Source organism: Fringilla coelebs, assembly GCF_963513975.1.
Source record: "Fringilla coelebs genome assembly, chromosome: 6".
NCBI classification, from domain to species: domain Eukaryota; kingdom Metazoa; phylum Chordata; class Aves; order Passeriformes; family Fringillidae; genus Fringilla; species Fringilla coelebs.
The window spans coordinates 59,556,203-59,575,296 of NC_140034.1; the positions used below are offsets into that span (position 1 = coordinate 59,556,203).

At 39.8% G+C, this 19,094-nt stretch overlaps 1 protein-coding gene across 1 annotated transcript in view; it reads left to right on the forward strand.

Moving 5' to 3' along the window:
• Positions 1-18,239, forward strand: part of SYT9 (synaptotagmin 9) — a 61,037-nt gene extending 42,798 nt beyond the window's left edge. The window contains exons 4-7 of the mRNA XM_084207845.1: positions 15,410-15,530; positions 16,559-16,730; positions 17,313-17,442; positions 18,019-18,239. Of these exons, the coding sequence (XP_084063971.1) occupies positions 15,410-15,530; positions 16,559-16,730; positions 17,313-17,442; positions 18,019-18,126 (531 nt within the window). The 3' untranslated portion in view covers positions 18,127-18,239. The remainder of the gene's footprint in view (positions 1-15,409; positions 15,531-16,558; positions 16,731-17,312; positions 17,443-18,018) is intronic.
• The last annotated feature ends 855 nt before the right edge of the window (positions 18,240-19,094 follow it).

A 19,094-nucleotide genomic window follows, 5' to 3' on the forward strand; every position in this document is an offset into this window, starting at 1 on the left:
GAGCATTTCACACCATGTACTGTGGAGAAGTGACAGGCTCAAGTGATGGGAATGCATTAGCAATGTCTGTGCTATCATGACATTTGAGATTTGTGTAGCTACATTCTCCTGGCCCTTCATTGCTTGATTAAACACCTTGCTCTATTTACTCAAGAAAACAGGAGTCACAAGCTACCTCTTACCTTAGTGAGTGCTCAATCATTCACTGCTCCCTTCACCAGGCAAACTTCAAATTAAAGCTACATACACCATCTGGAAAAGGATTCCTGACTAGTGGTAGGATCTTGCTTGTGATGGGCAGGGAAGCAGAAAACAACTGACAGCTGGAGGTTTTCACAGTGGTTTGTATGAGCTATTGGGGAAAAATCACCCACTGAGATATTTGGGGCAAACCTGACATCTAAAAAATAGTAGTTTATCACAACATCAGGAAACATCCCCTTTCTTGCCAGGCAACCAATTACTGACACCCACAGAATGTGTGTCTAAAGTCATTGCCCCCCCAACCTAACATCTCCTCCTGCTTCCTGCAGTAAAATTATTTGGAAAGGAGCAGTGAATAGGAGAAACACTTTGAAGGTTAACTCCAAAGAACAAAAGAACAATTCTCCATACTGTATTTTGTACATCTGTTTTCAGAATTCATTGAACTCTATATGTGTTTTCTCTTTAAAAGCATGCTGGTTTTATAAGTATTTTTAAAAGCCAGCTGTGATTTAATCAACTATCTGATCTGCATTATCAAAACTCTTCTGAATAACCCCAACAATAAAATAAATATGTATGCAGTAAAGTGAAACAAATGTGTGTACAAAAATGATAGAAAAAACAGCAGACTTTGGTTTCAAGCACCCTAGAGAGATATTTATGATCATCAGGAAGAAAGGAATCACTTTAAAATAATGAAAACCTTTCAATATCTGCACTTCACTGAGCACAGAATCTTACTGTAAATGCTAATTTAACTATAAACTTCACTCTGTTGGGACCACCACACTTTATGCAGGTAGAAATGAGTAGTGCTCAGGATTAGATCCTGACTCTGCTGTAAAGTCAAGGAAAGAATTCCCACTGAAGCTCAGATTTCATGCACATCCTCTTGCTGTAGTCTGGCAATAGTATCTTGTAAACAGTACAAAAAGACAAGTGAAATCATGTAAACAGGTAGCCTGAGCTATGCATCAGGAAATGCAATAGAACTGAAGAATAAGCAAATCACCACCCTTCTGTTCCTCTCTACAAAAGAGACATCTGACAGTGACCTACTCAACAAAGATTTGAAGGTAGTCCTCCTCCTGCAAAATCTGATTATTAAAATGTGAGCAAGCTGTCACCTTTGGTTTTGAAGAAAGCAGATAGGGTTCTCCATCATAAATTACCTGAGTTCAACATCTGCTTCTTCATTTCCGACTGGCTGCTGCCATCCTGATGGAATGAAGACAGATTATTTTCCCCCAAGGTTTCTGCTGTGAGCACCCTGACCCATTCCTTTTGGTAGCTCAGCATTTTTTCTCATTTTCCATCTCCTTTTCCAAATCCTTCATTTTACTTAAGGTATAGAGCACCAGCATTCTTGGGAAAGCCATGAAAAACACTTCATTTGACACCAAGCTTTTATTCTAAAAGGACATATAAAAAGCTTCTAATCCCATCTGTAACAGTAATACTTTTTTCATTACAATACTGATATTTTTAAAAACAAATGTATCTATAGCATTAGATGCTCACTGTCTTCATCCCAATCCTCATGTTCTTTTCAAAATTTACTTATTTTGGGAAACATTTCAGTGCAAAATCAGCACACACATCCTTCTTTTCTGACAGTTTTGAGTCAGGACGGTCAGAGATAAGTACACTAAATTCTTTCAAAATCACACTTCCAAAAAAATTGAAGTTAGGCCCTTTTAAGGTTTCAGATCAAGTACCCAAAATCAGACTAACAAAGTTATAAAGTATATTCATAATTTAGGGCAAGCCAGTTTACAACTCTCATCTTAAACCATCAAAATATTTAAATTACAAAATGAATCAAACATTCAAATAAACTGAGAACTTGAGAAGGCATTTAAGTGACCATGAGATTTTAAGTCACAAGCTGCCTAACAGTGCTACTTTTTTCCCCATACCTATAAGTGAGAATATACTGAATAATACCATTTATTCTGAGTACAGTCATAACCAACTCTAAGTCTGGGCAGCTCACCACACTCATCTCATAATTCCATGAGGAAGAGCAGAAGAAGCTGCAGAAAACAGTCATTTTCCTCTCTAGGTGTGTTTCACATGTAGCATGTGTAAGGTAAAACAAGTTAGAAGAAAAATCTGCCAGGAGGAGAGGGTTCTGTTGACTCATCTTTATGGACTTAAAGCACTAAAGCACTTCTATATTTAGTGCTCTCTTTATCTCACATCTTACACTACCCTCTGTGCCTTCTTCAGGAGAAAAAACATGCTCGCTGAAGTGGCCCTAAAATTGCCTAAATATAATAGGAAGGCAGGAACATACCTGATAGAGAACAAGTGTAAGAGAAAAAGAGCTGTTATCACACCCTGCACAATCACATCTTCCCCTGCTCACGCTGTAGACACCTGGATGGATGATACACTCGATTTCAGAGTCTGCATTTTCTAAAATGGATTCCTGTCTTCTCTCTTCCCCTTCCTTCAGCTTCCTCACAGTCTTTTGTTTTGCTTTAAAGCTCTTTTTTTTTTCTGTACACTGCTAAGTAGATGTAGTGCTGGGTTGGTAAACTGCTTAGTAGCTTAATGATTAAAATATTCTCATTTGTAAGGAAGGGGGATGATACACAGCAACAGCATAAATCCTCCATGACCAGATCCATATATCTCAATGTGTGTCAGTTTGTGTCCTAATGACAGTAGTCCAGAGCTGTCTTTAAAGAAGAGCAGGCAGCTGGATTTGCATGAACTTCAGGGCAGCACCAGCAATGAAGAGACCAAGAAGCAGTGAAATGTTCCTGGTACTGCCTGAGAGAAGTGGATCACCATGGATTCCATGGCAGTGGTTTGGGAGGTGAGGCAGGGAGGTTTGCCCTGGCAGGGTTAGATACCCATAGCATCTCAGCATGATGGGCAGTCTGCAGGTTTTGCAGACTTATGAAATCCTCTGTAGCACCTCTAGGAAGAAACAGAAGAGCATTCTCTCCCATGTTTCCTTCCCCCCCCGTGCCTCAAAAAACCATCACCAAAACCCCAACATCTCTCCTGATTCAAATGTGTAATTTTCTTTTTAGCATGGTTTGAGAACCAAAGGATGAAAACTGTCCTCTTGTCCACACTTCTGGAATGATGCTGTCTGGTCATCATTAATTTGCTTATCATCCTCTTTCTTCCTCCCACTACTGCTTTAATTCCTTTCATATTTGGAAACCAGAGAGGTTCTAAGTTATGAAATGAGATATTTTTGCAGTATTGAAGATGTAGGAGTTTCATCCATATTGACATATTTAATAACTGGGTTTTATAGGATTAAAGTCCATTATTCTATCTTTCCATTTAAGTTGCAGTTAAGATGGAATGGCTGTGCAAGGATACTCAAAGCACTACAACTGCACACCTTTGCACCCCATCCATTAGTAGAATACTGCCAGCAGTGAAGTATTCTCTTTACCTTGGCTGCTTCCCTTTGAAATTTGCAGATATTTTCTTTTCCATATTACCCATATAAAGAAGTACATGAAACTTCTATGGAGATTGTTTTCTCTGTCTTTAAAAGTTTGTATAGGAGTGTTACTAGTACAATGCATGTTGTGAAATTTAGTTGTGCATTTGTACCAATGGAAGGTAACATGGAATGCTCTCAGAGTTGTTTTTGAGCCATAATGATCCCTTTTCAGCTTTTCTCAGGTGGAGGAAGCTTTCTGTGGATGGTGCACTGGAGTCTGGCACTGTTAGCGTTACACAACTGCTCCTGTTATTTAGGTTACTGTAACACAGGTGACAGATCAGAAAGTGTATTTTTTTTTTTTTTAGTATTTAGTGGCACTACTCAATAGCATCCAAGTCAAAGGTAACAGACTTTCAGCATCAGGGAACTCTAGAAATGAAGTTGCTTTTTGGCAGCAAAAATACTTCTTACTGTGAAGTATCCTCACTGTTGCCTGACCTGAGGGCATGCATGGCACAACGTGACAAAATTATCTCCAGAGAAACAAAACACATGGAGAAATTTCAGCAGAAAGACACTTGATTATTGGCTTTAGAATCACAAGGATGCCTAGGAAAAGTAAAAAAAACCCAAAACAACAAACTTTCAATACCAATGAAGAAAATCCCTTTGTAAATCATAAGAAATAAAAAGTAGGAGAAATAGATTCATTGGCAATGCTGCTTTCCCCACCTGTTAAATTGGCACTGAATTTAAAAGGAGCTACTCCCAAAAAATACTGCTTTTGTAAAGTCCAACTTAGATAATAACACCTGCATTACTTTTTTAATGGGATGAGAAGTCAAAGAGGATCAGCGACAGAGAAAAGGTGCACCAGGGGTTTCATTGAGCCTGGATTTGATATCCTGATATCACAGAATTGTCTGGGTTAGAAAAGACCCTGCAGATCAAGTAGTCCAGCCATTAACCCAGCAGTGCCAAGGCCACCACTAAACCTTGGCTCTGAGTGCCACATCCCCATGTCTTCTAAATCCCTCCAGGGGTGGGTGACCCCACCACTTCCCTGGGCAGCCTGTTCCACTCAGCAGAATTTTTAAATGATCAGACAGGGTCTGGATTAATGGCACTAAAGTTATTTTTGTGGTCTGTGAAGGGAGCACAGTGTATCCAAGGGGCCAGGATATAAGGGCTGCTTTGCTGCCTGTTTGCAGGGAGCAATGCACATTTGATTCTTCAACTTCTGCATTCTTTACACTGGCCACCATATCTTCTCCCCTGAAATCACACCTGGAGTGGAATCCCACTGCAGATGGAAAAAATCCATCTGATTAAATAAAAAAATTGAACATATCTCAGAGAAAATGTCTAGAATGGCAGGCTACTGCAGCATAGAGTTTGACATTAACTTTCTATTTTTCAAGCACAATGCTATTTGGACTACTCTCTTTTTTTTTTTTTTTGTATTGATTTCTGGAAAATTGTAGAGAAAACTTAGACTAATAGTAGATTCAGATTTGTGGAAATAGCCTTTCCTTATTACTGATTTTGTGAACTCAGTTTGCTAAGCCTGAGGAGCCAAGTCAGTACAGAACACCTAATGTGAGTGTAATGACCATGTGTACATCCACAACACATTACAGGTGCTTCTGCAGACTGAAAAGAATTTTTTTCCCTGATACTGTGACATTCTCCATCTTTTTGCAGCACTACCCAGGTACTTAGCTTCTCTCCTCAGAGTGATGTGCTCAGAATACATGATGCAAGAGACAGCTGCTTTGCACAACACAAAATGCCTGCACTGAGAATGAAATTCAATTTTAGTGGAGCTGTAAGTTCATGTGCAGCCATTGTAACTCAAGGTAGAGTGAAAGGCCAATCCATTCATTTGCATACAGATCTAGCTTAAATTGACATTTTCAGTTTAACACACTAGGGGAAAAAAAAATTAACAGGCAAGACATTTTGGATTAAAACATTTTGATTAGTTAACTTCCTTTAAAAACCAGCTTCCTCCCTTGCAATTTTTCTTGGATGTATTTGAAATTTTCATTATTAGTGGTATATGGAGATAATTGAACATATCTTTCAACTTATGTCAGAATGGAAGCAAAGGGTAACTGGCAAATAATTCGCGGTAGAAATAATTTTATGCATTAGAATGGATTTGCTGCTTCATTTTCTTCAAGCTCATGTTTGCCTAGAGATACTGAGCACTTAACACATAATTTAGCCTCTCCTTCATACAACAAACCAGCCTTTAGCCTTGAAACTATGGGGGTTTATTTCCTCATCACTTTCCATCTCTGTGATGTTCACTAGAAGTTTTCTTTTTTAATCTGCAAGGTTGCCCCCCCTCCCCAGGTTAAACTGGTTTAAGGTAGTGCATACTACAATGCCATTATATTAATTTCAGTCTCACTTTTTTCACAAAAAATAAAGGTCTAATGCAAATCAGTAACAGCTTGTAGAAAAATTACTCAGTTTCACATGACAGATTCTGATGGACATTCATAAAAACTTTTGTCCTTAATTTAGGCAATGCATGCTTCAGAACAAATCCGATCAGTGTCCCAGTTTTCCGGGTTGCAGCATTCCACTGGTTTGTGACACTGCCCTCTGTGGAACATTCCCTATCTGCCTGACCTACCTGTCCTTCCATTTCTACCACCTTCACCTGACATCAACACTCTTATTTTTCCCAGTGGAAGCTCCCTCCTCATTTCCTTTTGAGAAAGCACATGCCCTCCAAACGCATATTCCTGTCTAGGGCAATTTGCATTTCATTGCTATTCCCAAGCTTGTCAACATTTCTAAAGCAGCCACTGCCTTCCCTGCAGAGGGAAAGGTCTGACTCAGCCCTGTGCCAGAGTTGCTCCCCCTTAAAGCTTCAGGAGTGGGAAATCAAACCCACCCTCAGGAGGCTCTGGAAGTGTCATTCCAAAGGTGTGAGCACTGACGAGGTGGGGATACCTCGAGGTGGGAGAAAAGGAGAAGCCAATTTCTCCCCAGCACCTTACTTGTGAACTCGTGTCTCACAGGTTACGACATTTTTCATACATTCCATCATGAAGACACAGTTATTTCCTCTACTTTTCAAGCCTTCCCTGTCCTACACCCACCCACCCACCCATAAACATACCCTGCCTCCCAGCACCAACCAAAATTATCCAAGACAGCCTGGAAAACAAGGGCCAGGGCAGACATTTTTGTATTATTAAATCTATACTGAACTAGAAAGTGACAAGCCATAGAATAATTTTTAAAAGGCAGTAACAATTCAAGAAACTAACATAACTTTCAGAGGAATAGTTTAATTTGCAACGAGAAACTTAAACTTCAATTAACTTTTCTCTCTGGCCAACAAGGCCATCTAGCAAGCCTTCAGAACCAATTCTATACTTTTTCCTTAATAACAGATGAGGGAGTTAAAAATTACTTCTATTGACTTTCTATGGAAGTTTCACTTTCAGAAGGCCTCATTTCTGCTTTTCCCATGAAATCAATTTCTGACACACACAAACTGGACAAGCACTCCAGCTTTTGCAGTCATGTCTCTGCTAATTTTCATTAGCTCAATTCAGACTATCTCTGCCATTGATCAATTTAGTTTGGAACAAATTAAGACATTATTTCAATCTCAATAGCTACAGGATAATTCATTAGATTCACTGTTAGGCCCAGATTCAGCAAACCACTGTAGTTGTTGTGAGCTGAAAATCTGCATAAAGGATTCAAAGCCACTAAAATCTATAGGATTTAAGAACATATATATATGTGTGTGTGTGTGTGTGTGTGTGTACATACACACACACATATATTTGTTTAAGAACACACACACATATATATATATATATAGAGAGAGAGAGAGAGATATTTATATGAACAGGTGTGGGATAAAGTTTATCCCATGGAATGGAGGCTTTTATAAAAGGATCTTAATACAGAATAATTTACCAATAAAATCTTAAATGAATCTCAGAACAAAAATATCCTGCAAATGCATCTCAGGGATCATGTGCAGCTCACCAATTGGAAAATTCCAGTTAATCACTACCACCTTATTTATAGGATATAAATGATGTCAGTGGAGTTGTTGGGTCTTTAGAGAGATAAGTACATTGATTACCTACAAGAAAAGGTCTCTGTCCTTGATTCTGCTGAGGACATGGTGGCAGGAGAAAGTTATGAGTATGTTCTCCTACTTTGGCTCCCAGTACCCTCATTTCTGAGGCAACTTGAATGACTGGCACAGCACAAAGGTGTGGCTGGAGAATCCTTCTTATGGAGGCTGGATTAAAGAAAAGTAGTCATCACACAAGGATAATGGAATCAGGAGAGGAAAAAAACCCAAAAAAATCCCAAAACACAAACTTTAAAAATCCATGTTAAAGATCTTCACACTCTGAAGACAGAGGATATGGTGTTGACTTTGTTTTTGATACTGTCTTTATAGGAAGTTGCCAAAATGCTCAGGAAACTATGAGTGCAAAATCCAGAGTGAATTACATGCAAACACTTCAGCTTTCTCCTATTCCTTCACTGCAGTTAAAACAAACTCCTGAATTGTTTGTTCATGTTCTTTCCCAGTAAGTGAAATCAGACATACCAAGCTCTAAAGGCTTCTTTGCCTATTTGCTTTCATTTTTTAAGAAACTCATAAAGAAAAGAAATAGAGACAATGAAATAAATTTTTTAAAAAATTAAATCACAGTGAGAAAATGGTACCCTTTGAAAATTAACTTAAAACATGAAATATAGCCTGACATTGATGTATTGAAAGAATTATTCTAAAAGATAGGCCATTCCCATTTTCCACTTACTTTACTTAATCACATCTCTGTAGATATGGATTGATTCAGGCATTAATAAATATCTCCTCTACTAGGGTTCATTTCTTTGATTTAAGATGTCATGAAAATAGAATTTTCCAGTCATATCTTTTCTATTCATCTCAAAATGTGTAATGAGAAGCAACTGGCACTCTTCTAGTCACATGCAAATTCAATTAAAATCCAATATTTCAAAAGAGTTTTTATCAGTATATATTTCTCATAGATATAACTCAAAATGACTGATGAAATTATAAAAAAAGGAGAGCTAACTTCACAAATTCTTCATGTTAGATACTTTAGCTTTACTGTCATTCCCAAACAGATTATAGTCTATGGGATTTGTATAATATTTGTGTCCTGGACATGTTCCTCAGCAGAATTAGTATTTTATCACTCAAATCTTATTCCAAGCTTCTCAACACATATAAGTAATTTAAAAAATGTATATCCCAAAAAGCAGATAACACTACTTAAAGCATGTGTAAGTCATTTGGGCTTAACACATATACCTAGTGTACTTAATCATCCTTGCCTTAGCTGAGTGAACCTCCTCTGAAATAAATCCTTCCAAAATTCAAATCCCCTCATTAGCAAATATTAGAATGATGTACGGTGAAACTTATCTTGCACTGGAACAGTATAATTCCCTTAATTCCAGGAAAGATTTGGAAGTAACTGGGAATATTTTTTTTGTGGTTTAAAATGCAGCTAATGGGCTCCTCGGCTTGGAGGGGAGAAGAAAGAGAGGCTTAAATAAAATAGTGGCAATCTGTCCTTTCTGTGCAATTCAAATGATACCTTCTCCTTCCATGACACATCTGCTCTGTTCCTGTTTCCCTGTGTCCTTTGCAGAGACATGTCCAACTGCTACAGGGGGCAGCTCTGGCCTGAGCTATGCAGCTCTGACACAGCAGCAGGAATTCAGCAAATCTCTAAAAGCACTCTGCCTCAAAAACCTCTCTCTAGAGTTACCAACTTAATAGGAAATAAGCAAGGGCATCAGTGCCTGCTAAGTGCTCCAGTTAATGTTAGCTTGGTGAGATGCATAAAAATACATGTGGGCACCTCACAACCCATAATTAGTTTTGCAACATAGCAGAAAAGTGAAAAAGTAGTGTCTGTCTTTTTATAGCTGGAGAAGGGAGGAACCTGGTATAATTGAGACATATGCTTTAATTAGAGTGGCACAGGCACTGCGTGGTGCGGGCCCATCACAGCTTCTCTGCTCCAGAAATACAAAAATCGAGTTGCCAAAGAAATGAGCACAAACCTCATGAATGCCTAACTCGGGGACAGCAAATTTCCTTCCAGATCTGAGGCAGAAGCAAAATTATATAAATTGTCTTGTTTTCTTCCATCCCCTGCTGCCTGCTTTACATACCCATTTTCTGCACTCTAATGTATTTATGAGAAGGCAGAGGAGAGCTCAGATCCCAAATGTCATTCCCATTTGTCAGAATATCCCTAACAACCAGGTGACTTGGAGGTTTCGCTGGGAAGGTTTGATCCAGCCTGAGCTGCTTAATGCAGCCTCAAAGGCATCAAAGGTGAGGCCATTTCAGGGCCCTCAGTCACCATCCTCTTTGAGGTTACACATCTCCCTGTTTAATATGCTGAGTTATACTCGCTGAGCAACAGCATGGAGCTGCTGACACAGTCCTGGGGAGGGATTTATCCTGCAGGCTAATCTCTAGGGAAATTGAATAATTTTAAAAACTATAAATCATGTGTGATTATAGATTAAAAGCCTACTAATGTTAATATTAGAATTCAGTATTTTCAAAGGGTTAGTTTTACAGGGGGGAAAACCTGTTTTCTGGGAAAAGCAGGAACGATAACCCTTTCAGTAGAAGCCACTGAAAACTGGTAAAAAAGTATGACTTTTATAATGTATCAAGTATTTCCACCAGGAACAGAGCAAGAAGGAAGCACAATATGAGAGGGGGGCATGTCTCCATGCTCCTAACAGCAATCTTATTTACCTTGAGGTTTCACGGATTATGGGATTCATCCCATTTGCAGTTTTCAGGCCAACCTTGTGATTTACACCTCTGGTTTGAACTCTCCCAGGTAAGATTGGGACATTTTCAAGGAAGAAGCTTCATGCTCTTGCTCCATTGAATAAAGAGCTGCAGGATCACAGCAAGGGCTCAGAGGCAAATCCAGGTGGGATTATCAGAGGCTCTCTGTAAGGCACAGCTCACGACATCAAGGCACTCCTGGGGCCCAAGCCTGGGGCACTGCAAAAGCAAACCTGATCCCAATCTTGTTTCACTTTTTTTAGAGGCAGATTACAGATTAAAAATAAAGGCTATGTTTCTACCTCTGAACCTGGGCAGGTTTTGAGGACAATGGGAGAGTGGTATGTTTGTTAGAGGATATTTATTTAGTTATGCTTCCTGCTGAATGGGACCAAAAGACAAATAATGTAGAGCATGTACATATAAGTAAATTAGAATTTCAATTTAATTATCTTCTGATTATTTTCTTTTGAGTTGCTAATAAAAGTGACCAGCCTTTATGTCTGGTTATACTAGGGCTGTCACAGTTGCACTGTAACATGTCCAGTATGGTGTTACGACCACACTGAATGAGGTTAGGCACAAATTTGGAAAGTACAACGTGCATGACTTGCTAACCTACACTATTTATGAAATCTTCTCCAAAGCAGGAATTCCAAAATGCCTCTGGCAGTGTAATGCCTGTAGTGCCACGTTTTGTGGAGCATACACAGTAATGCCTAAGCACTCAATGCAAACAGGAACTAATCCTTGCAGAAGATCCTGCCCTCTATCCTTGCTAATTCTGTTCCTCAAAGTGATTTCTTGCTAATACAGCACACCTTTAGTGACAATCCGTGGCTTAAGCTGTGTAGCTCAGTGATTCTAAACTTGTGAAGATGTGCACTAATCCTCTCTGTGCTCTGACACATTGGCTTTGGTTCTGTTAGAAAGCTGCATTTGTAGGAAAGACCTGTGTTTGCTGGATGTGAGGGTCATGCCTGTGGCAGAGCATGGTGCCTGTATCCCCCCAGAGAGATGAACACACACCTGCAGATTCTAGGGGGCTGTGGCAGTGAAGCAGCAGGCCAAAGATCTGGGATTGCAGGCAGTATTAAAGGTGGCTGACATGTCCACAGCAGCTCAAAGCCATGCAGCCATAAATCAGGGTGCTACAGAGCCATATTTGCAGTTCATGGAGCAATTGCAACATGCATTAGAAAAACAAATAGTAAATACAGAAGCCAAAGGAAAAATAATACAGCAATTAACCAGAGATAATGCTAAGAGCTGTCAGCTTTCTCATGCCTCCTGTCGGCTCACGTCAGGATTCTGTTTTTCGGGCTTTGGCTGCTCTTTCACCACCTCAGGGGGCAGTCAAAGTTTGTGGGGCTCTCTGAAGAACATTCCCTCATTGAACCTTTCTAACTGAACCTTGAGAACCCATTGTTTCACACAATTTTCAGTGTTGCCCTTTGATTACAGAAAATAGGGGTAAGACAGGGAGGAATAGCCAGGGCAAGGGGCAAGGCTCTCTCTGTTATAAAAATCCTTTCCAAACTTTAGAAAACCTTTACAAGTAGCCAGTATGATGGTGTAGTCATTAATTCCCTACAATTTAAAATGAAAGTATGAGAAGATAGGGCCTCTTTTTCAGACTGAGAGAAGGATTTACATGGCAAAAGGTGTCTCTTCCCTGCTGCTGCCTGCAAGGTGCCCTTAAGTCACATTCTCAGGCATTGGCTTGTGAACAGACAATCTCACAATCATCTGTGACCTATTGCTGCACCACCTACAACTTCTACAACTGAAAAAGACTAAAGAAATCACAGGGTCTGTTTCCAGTATAACTCTGGCTTTTTCCCATATAATGTCCAGTGCAGTTTTTCAAGAAGCATTAATAAAGTATTATTATATGTTATATATATATCACATATATATATTATATATATCACAGCATTTGCTAAAAAGCCCATCACCGTGCTGGTGACAATTATTTTTCAGTTGTAAGGCAAAGCTTGTGGATAAGTATATTATGGCCTCGTTCCTAGTACTGCATTCAACACATGTGATCCATTATTTTCCTAGGCAGTTCATTTCTGCAGTTCATTTGTGCAGTTATACATGCAGGGTGTGATTCTTCAGGCTGTTCTGTGCAGGGATGGGAGTGGGAACTCTGTGATCCTTGTGGGTCCCTTCCAAATCAGAACATTCTATGATTCTCTGATATTTCTTGGCATCTGAATTCAATTCCTAAAACAATTGTATAATAATTCATGATTCTTGATAAAAATTGGATAAAATATTTTTAAGTGTTCATTCAGGATGATCAAGTTTGGAGTAGAAACTTCTGTATTTGGTAGTGGCAGTAAATTTACAGTATTCACAGAATTAATTCCTAGTCACCACGTGGAGCCCTGGAGTTGAATATGGAGTAATCAAAATGGAGTATGGCTCTGAATTTTGTATTCAGACACACAAAACGTATCTGCATCAAGTAATCATGTACTGAGTGTCTAACATAATGTAGTACAAAATATGTAAGATGGATATTTTGCAATACAGATATCAATATATATGTATATATTTCTGTGGTGCAGAGGTCAGTTATTGTTTATCAAAGTACCTCCATAATTACGTAAAATCCAAAATACTGTGTCAGTACATTCTGAAACATTTGAAGTCAAACCTACCCCTATCTGATAAAGATGAACTGCAAAGTGCTACAAAATAAATTGCAAAAAAGTTATGTAAAATTCTCAATCAATAACTGTCCATATTTATGCATATAAATATGCTACAGCTGACAATATTGTAGTATGCCAAAATACACAGTTAAAACAACAGATGCCTCATAGGCTCTTTGTGGTCAGGAAAAACCTGACTGATTCAACAACACTATCTTCTAAAGGGTAGTGACCAATCCAAGAAAAACAACCTATCAATATTTGCAAGAGTGACAAATTCCCAAAAGATGGCTTCAGTTAATAATATCTTTAAATGGCTTATGAAATTCTGGTCCCCTCAGAGATGCAGCAAAGAGAGAATTTCACAGCTACGAACCTCAGCCCCTCAGAGATGGGGAATTACATTTCCGTGTTGGAAGTTGCTCTCACACTGGGAAGGACAAGTGGAAACTTTGCTTCCTGTTTCCCTGGTTATAGGTATCAAGCTCCAGCTGATCACTGGGAAAATCTCAGAGGTCAGTTATTTTCCTGTAATGACAAGGGCAGGTGTTAGCCAAGAGAAATTTCTCCTGGATGTGCTGACACCTCTTTAACCTGTAGGACTTGTCACAGCATCCCAAGCAGCTTTGATCCTCCCACCAAGTGAGTCTGTGGCACAATTTGTTGCAGCAGGTTTGCTTCCAAGTGGGAGCTATCAAAAGGCACTAAACAGCCTGAGTCATAGCAGCCACCTTGATATTGTCCCAGCCTTTATTAGCTTTCCAGCCACCCTGAAACACTGATCTTCAGAATGGGAAAGGTGATAGGGTTAAAAGCTGGTTATTCCTGACAAATGGCCCATAATATCAGCCTTTTCCTTCTTTGCCTGCATCTCTTACATAACAGCACAAGGAAAGGACTCACTTTTGAATGACTGTACCTGTTGGGATTTTCCTTTGAGTGAGCTGTGAGCTAAAGCAAAGGTGCCTCTCTTGAGCCAGGGGTTGGACTGAGCAGAATTCCCTTCTGATACAGCATTTTTCTACAGCTGCGTGCCAGCAATGCTCTCTGTCCTGCTTATGTCCCCTGCTAACTCCTGGAGTGACACAAAGTGACTGCACAGGCTGTGGGCAGCAGCTGCCTCAGACACAAACCTGTGCTAGGGGCTCCTTCCAGGTATTTTCCCTCTCCTTCTATGTCATCCACCACCCTTCAGCTTTTGGTGACTGACAGAGAAGGAACCAGCTTGGGAAAGATGAGAAGCTGTTACACAAAGCTCAGTAAATAAGATAAACATATTCCACAATAGCTGCATTTCCCTTCCTATAAAACCTAGAGCATGGCCTTGAAACTAAACTGCTAATTTCAAGGATCAGTTAATTTTTTTTTTTTTTTTTCAGTCAAGAATGAAATATTAAGTTACCAGAAGCAGGTCTGTGAAAGCATGAATTCACTGCTCAGTCAAAAAAAATGCAAATCAAATCAAAGAAATCATTTAATGCAATCTTTTCTTTGCTATTTTTTAATGAAAGAGCTGGATTTCCCTCTTAAAAAAATAGTGATGCTTTATAACTGCGAACAGTAAATTTTCTAGTATTTTTCTGGAAACTGATGCCATCAACACAGAAAAGGGTTGCAAATTACTCTGTCAATGAAACAGATGGATAAATCTGCTTAAGGGAGCTTGTCTGTGTGAGGCACAGGATGTTATTGCTGTTATTATTGTAATTAGTATGATCAACAATTAATAATAACCCTTACTCTTCTTCTGGTGGAGACTGTCCCACTGCCATAGACACTTCAGACCTGTCACACCAGAGTTCATGCAAACTTAAGAGTTGGAAATACTTTGTCCTGCCCAAAGCATGGGGTTTTCGTTCTGTGACTGTCTCTGTGGGTTTCCTCCTGCAGACCAGAGAGAAAGGCACAGACATTTGTGGCTGCTAGTCAGTGAAACAGGCAAATCACTAAAATACATAAAATAGAGCAAAGGTTTTCCAGTCCCTCACAGGGTACCTCGTCATTTCAATGGGTGTCATATCCAAGGACTGAGTGCTAGAAACTGTAACCTCATTTGCCCTGGAGAACTTTGGTGGTCTAGCAACAAAGAGATTTGAATTTTGTATGCACATGGATTGCTGTTTTTTCAGAAATGTTTTCAGGATGAGAATTCGGCTTTTACTGCATAACTGCAGATCCCCCAAGCTATATTTTTATCTTTAAATCCTGCTAGAAGTAGAAAAATTATTATTTCTTCTCATTATCTTTCTTTTCTTGGAACAGGATAATGTGGATCTTGGTGACCTTATGTTTTCACTCTGCTACCTTCCAACAGCTGGTAGACTAACTATTACAATAATAAAGGCAAGAAATCTAAAGGCAATGGATATCACAGGAGCATCAGGTAGGAATGAATTTAATGCTCAGTGTGGATTTCTGTCCCATTTCCCTCCCAAGATACAGAATTCAACATTGTCAATCCCAGAATGATTTTTGAGAGGTGGGTGGTTACACTGTGAGCTCTACTTGAGTACAGGAGTTGATGCAAAATAAATAACACATTTTAGTTTGCTTAGAGCCAAGCAACAGTTTAAAATAAGTTGTTCTCTCAGAAAGAGTGCAAGATTATTATTTCCAATGCCACTGTAACTCAGAGTAAAACAAGCTGGCCAAAATGCATTCCCAACTCTGGGAATTTGTTTGTGCAGCAGACTGTTACAGCTATGACACAGAGGTAGACTGGCCCTCTCTGACAGTCCCCAAGAGCCACTGAGCCAGTTCTGGTGTTGCTGGCATATGGAGAAAGTGGTGATCATTCCAGAAGCCTTTCAGCAGCCCTTTCAGAAGCCCACAATAAAAAGTATCACATAAATAAGATTTCATAGATTACTTTTAAATACTAGCAGGGAGTTGTAGAGCTCAAAAAGGAGCTACAGAGAAATAGCTTTCTTTTTTGCTACATTCAGGAGTTTAAAAATAATTATAATTCCCTTGAGAAATATAAGCCACTAATTGTTGCACTTTGAATCGTAGTTAACCATACATCAGTAAATCCCGTTGTGAAAAACATTGTCATCTTCTGTCTGTCCTACAAATCTAACAAGTAATTAGGCTGCTATAAATAGGCTGATACACAGGCTGTTGTATAAAATAGTCATGCATAACATGCTTCACTGGATATTTTAATACCCTTTGAGAAGTTGGTATACAACAAGGAGCTTCTTGAACCTAAAAAGTTCATTATGAGCAGTCAACCAGGTAAAGCTTTCAAAGCTGCACTGCCTCCCGTGCATCCCATGGTGACAGAGAAGCTCAAATTCCAGACAGGTCCAGGAGATTAAGCCTGCAAGCAGGTATGGGCACACAAGAAGTCTCCCTTCGCTTTCCATTTGCATTTGTCAAAAATCAACATTGTTCTTATGACCCACACAGATCCCTACGTGAAGGTTTCTTTAATGTGTGAAGGAAGGCGGCTAAAGAAAAGGAAAACTTCCACCAAGAGGAACACCCTAAATCCCGTTTACAATGAAGCCATAGTCTTTGACGTCCCTCCAGAAAACATTGACCAAATTAACTTGTCGATAGCTGTTATGGATTATGACCGGTGAGATGCCTGTAGCTGTCAAATATTGGCTGATAGAGTCTTGCACGCTGGATTTGCTCTCTGAAAGAAAGTTATTATTTTCTTTTCCCCGTAAGTGGGGAATTTATGTCAGGTTGAGCTTGGTAGAAGTCTCCAAATTTTTTGTTTTTCCAGGCAGAACTTCCTTACTAAATTTTAAAATATACATTTGCATCCATAACTGACATCAGTAAGCTGCAGATGTGTTTAGCAGAACTGAGGTAACTGGGAATTTAAGCACTGATGTTCAGTTTGTACATTTATGCTAAGCCTTTACGTACACATGCTCCATTTATAAAGTTGTGTCTTAGAGCCTGTTTGCCTTTGCAGCTAATTACAGAACACAGGCAAAGAACCTTTTGTGTGCTACAAAGGGGGAAATATCAAATTGTTCTGAGCAATGGGAAGTGCAAGGAGCAAACCTACGTATTTCCTAGTGTTTTGTGTTCTCCAGGCAAGAATTAATCCTAAAAACCCACGGTTAACGTTTCTGATGAAATATGTAACTGGTGTGGTTCCAAAGGTAAAATTTTAAGAAAAAAATATTATGGACCATTTTCACAGTGTAGGTCACAATGAGGTCATTGGAGTTTGTCAAGTAGGCAACGATGCAGAGAGTCTAGGTCGCGACCACTGGAACGAAATGCTCTCGTACCCTCGGAAGCCCATCGCTCACTGGCATCCTCTTGTGGAGGTAAGGCTCTGATTTATTGCTTCCCCCTTGCAGTAATCATAAATGTTCTCCCACACGGCTTTAGAAGTTGGATAAAATTTTATGAGCGAACCCAAGAGCCGCGTGCGCGAGGTAAATCCTAGAAAAGGGTTTGGAAACGCTTTAAAGTTGAAATGGGACACACAAGTTAAGTCTGCTCCTTTCAATTTTAGAGAGACAGAAGGTAATTGTTGTCTGTAATATACAGACATGAAAACACCAAACATTGTACACTCGATTGAGGGTTTGGTTTTGCTTTTGAAATAAGATCTTGGGTCACTTTCACCGTTAATTGATATAAAGAAATGGACCTTGTTTACAGAACAATCAAGACTTATTTTTTTTATATACAACAACCTAATTTGACTTCTTTTCTTATAACAATATATCATCAGTGGCACTAGCACATCTCAAAGGATGCCTAACTGCAGTGACAAAAATATGTTTAAGTGTCTTTGGAGATCTGAGGCGCTCATAAGAAGCGACACGATCAGAAAAGCTTTTCAAGGTTCCTATGGCTTTTTTTTTGTTTTGTTTTGTTTTGTTTTTTGTCTTTAGGGCCCTATTCAGCAGGAATGTTATGCAGGTCTTCTGCGCTTGGATGGCTGCCGAAGAGGCTTCCTCACCCTTTTAACCTATTCAGCAGAAATTTGGCATTCCTGTTGAACTCTTTCTTAGCCATATCCTCAGGGGCTATTCCACAGAGTCCAGTGGGGTAAAGATGTCCTTTTAATCCCTCTGTCTAATCCTCTCCCCAATACAGGGAACACTAATCCTGATTCATGAGACACAGAAATTCATCAAAGATCAAATTAAATTGCTTCCTAAAGTTACCATGACTTGCTCCCATTGTTGCTCTCACTGGCTGAGTCAGGCAGTGCTCCCAGTCAAAGGAAAGTATCTTTATGAACAGCCCCAGAGTTATCCTCAATGTTGAAAGACAGGAAAGAGCACAGTACCCATATGAAGCCAGGAATGGTGCTGTGGGCACTCATACTTGGAGGCAGGCAGTTCACAGCCCCTCTGAGCTTACTTCCTGCACCAGAGCGCAGCTGTGTTACCACAGTGCCACTGAAGACTTCCCTGCTTGGTTCTCAGCACTGGCCATAGGCAGTTCCAGAAAAGATTGTCAGGCATTATGAAGATGCTGCAAGCTGGGAAGAATCCCACAGTCTTGTCCTGTGTCCATAAGGAATTGTGTTTCCTGATGCCACAAGAGCACAATCTGAACAGGGAGTGCCCACAGGCTGTGTGGCAGGAGGAAGGCTCCATTGCCTTCTCAACACAGCTGCTGCCAGCAGTGGGGCAGCTCTGCTCAGGTGCTTGTGCCCCCAGTGACAGGGTAGATGCTGGCTGAAGTGCCATGCTTGAAATGCTGGGCATTTGGGAGCTCTCTGCTGCAGCCAAGTGTGGACAGGAACATCCTGACACAGCACACGAGGGGTGGTGTAAGGGTCACTATTGCCCAGAGCACAAGAAGTATCTCTTAGCAGAAGTTGTCTACATCCTTATTTCCAACCTGTCTTCCCTCTTTGATAAATTTCATTGCAGACAGAGCCCACAATTAGGTTTTGACAGCTCTTCCCTTTTCACAGGCATCCTGTTCTTTTCATACATGCCTGGCTAACTTCTTT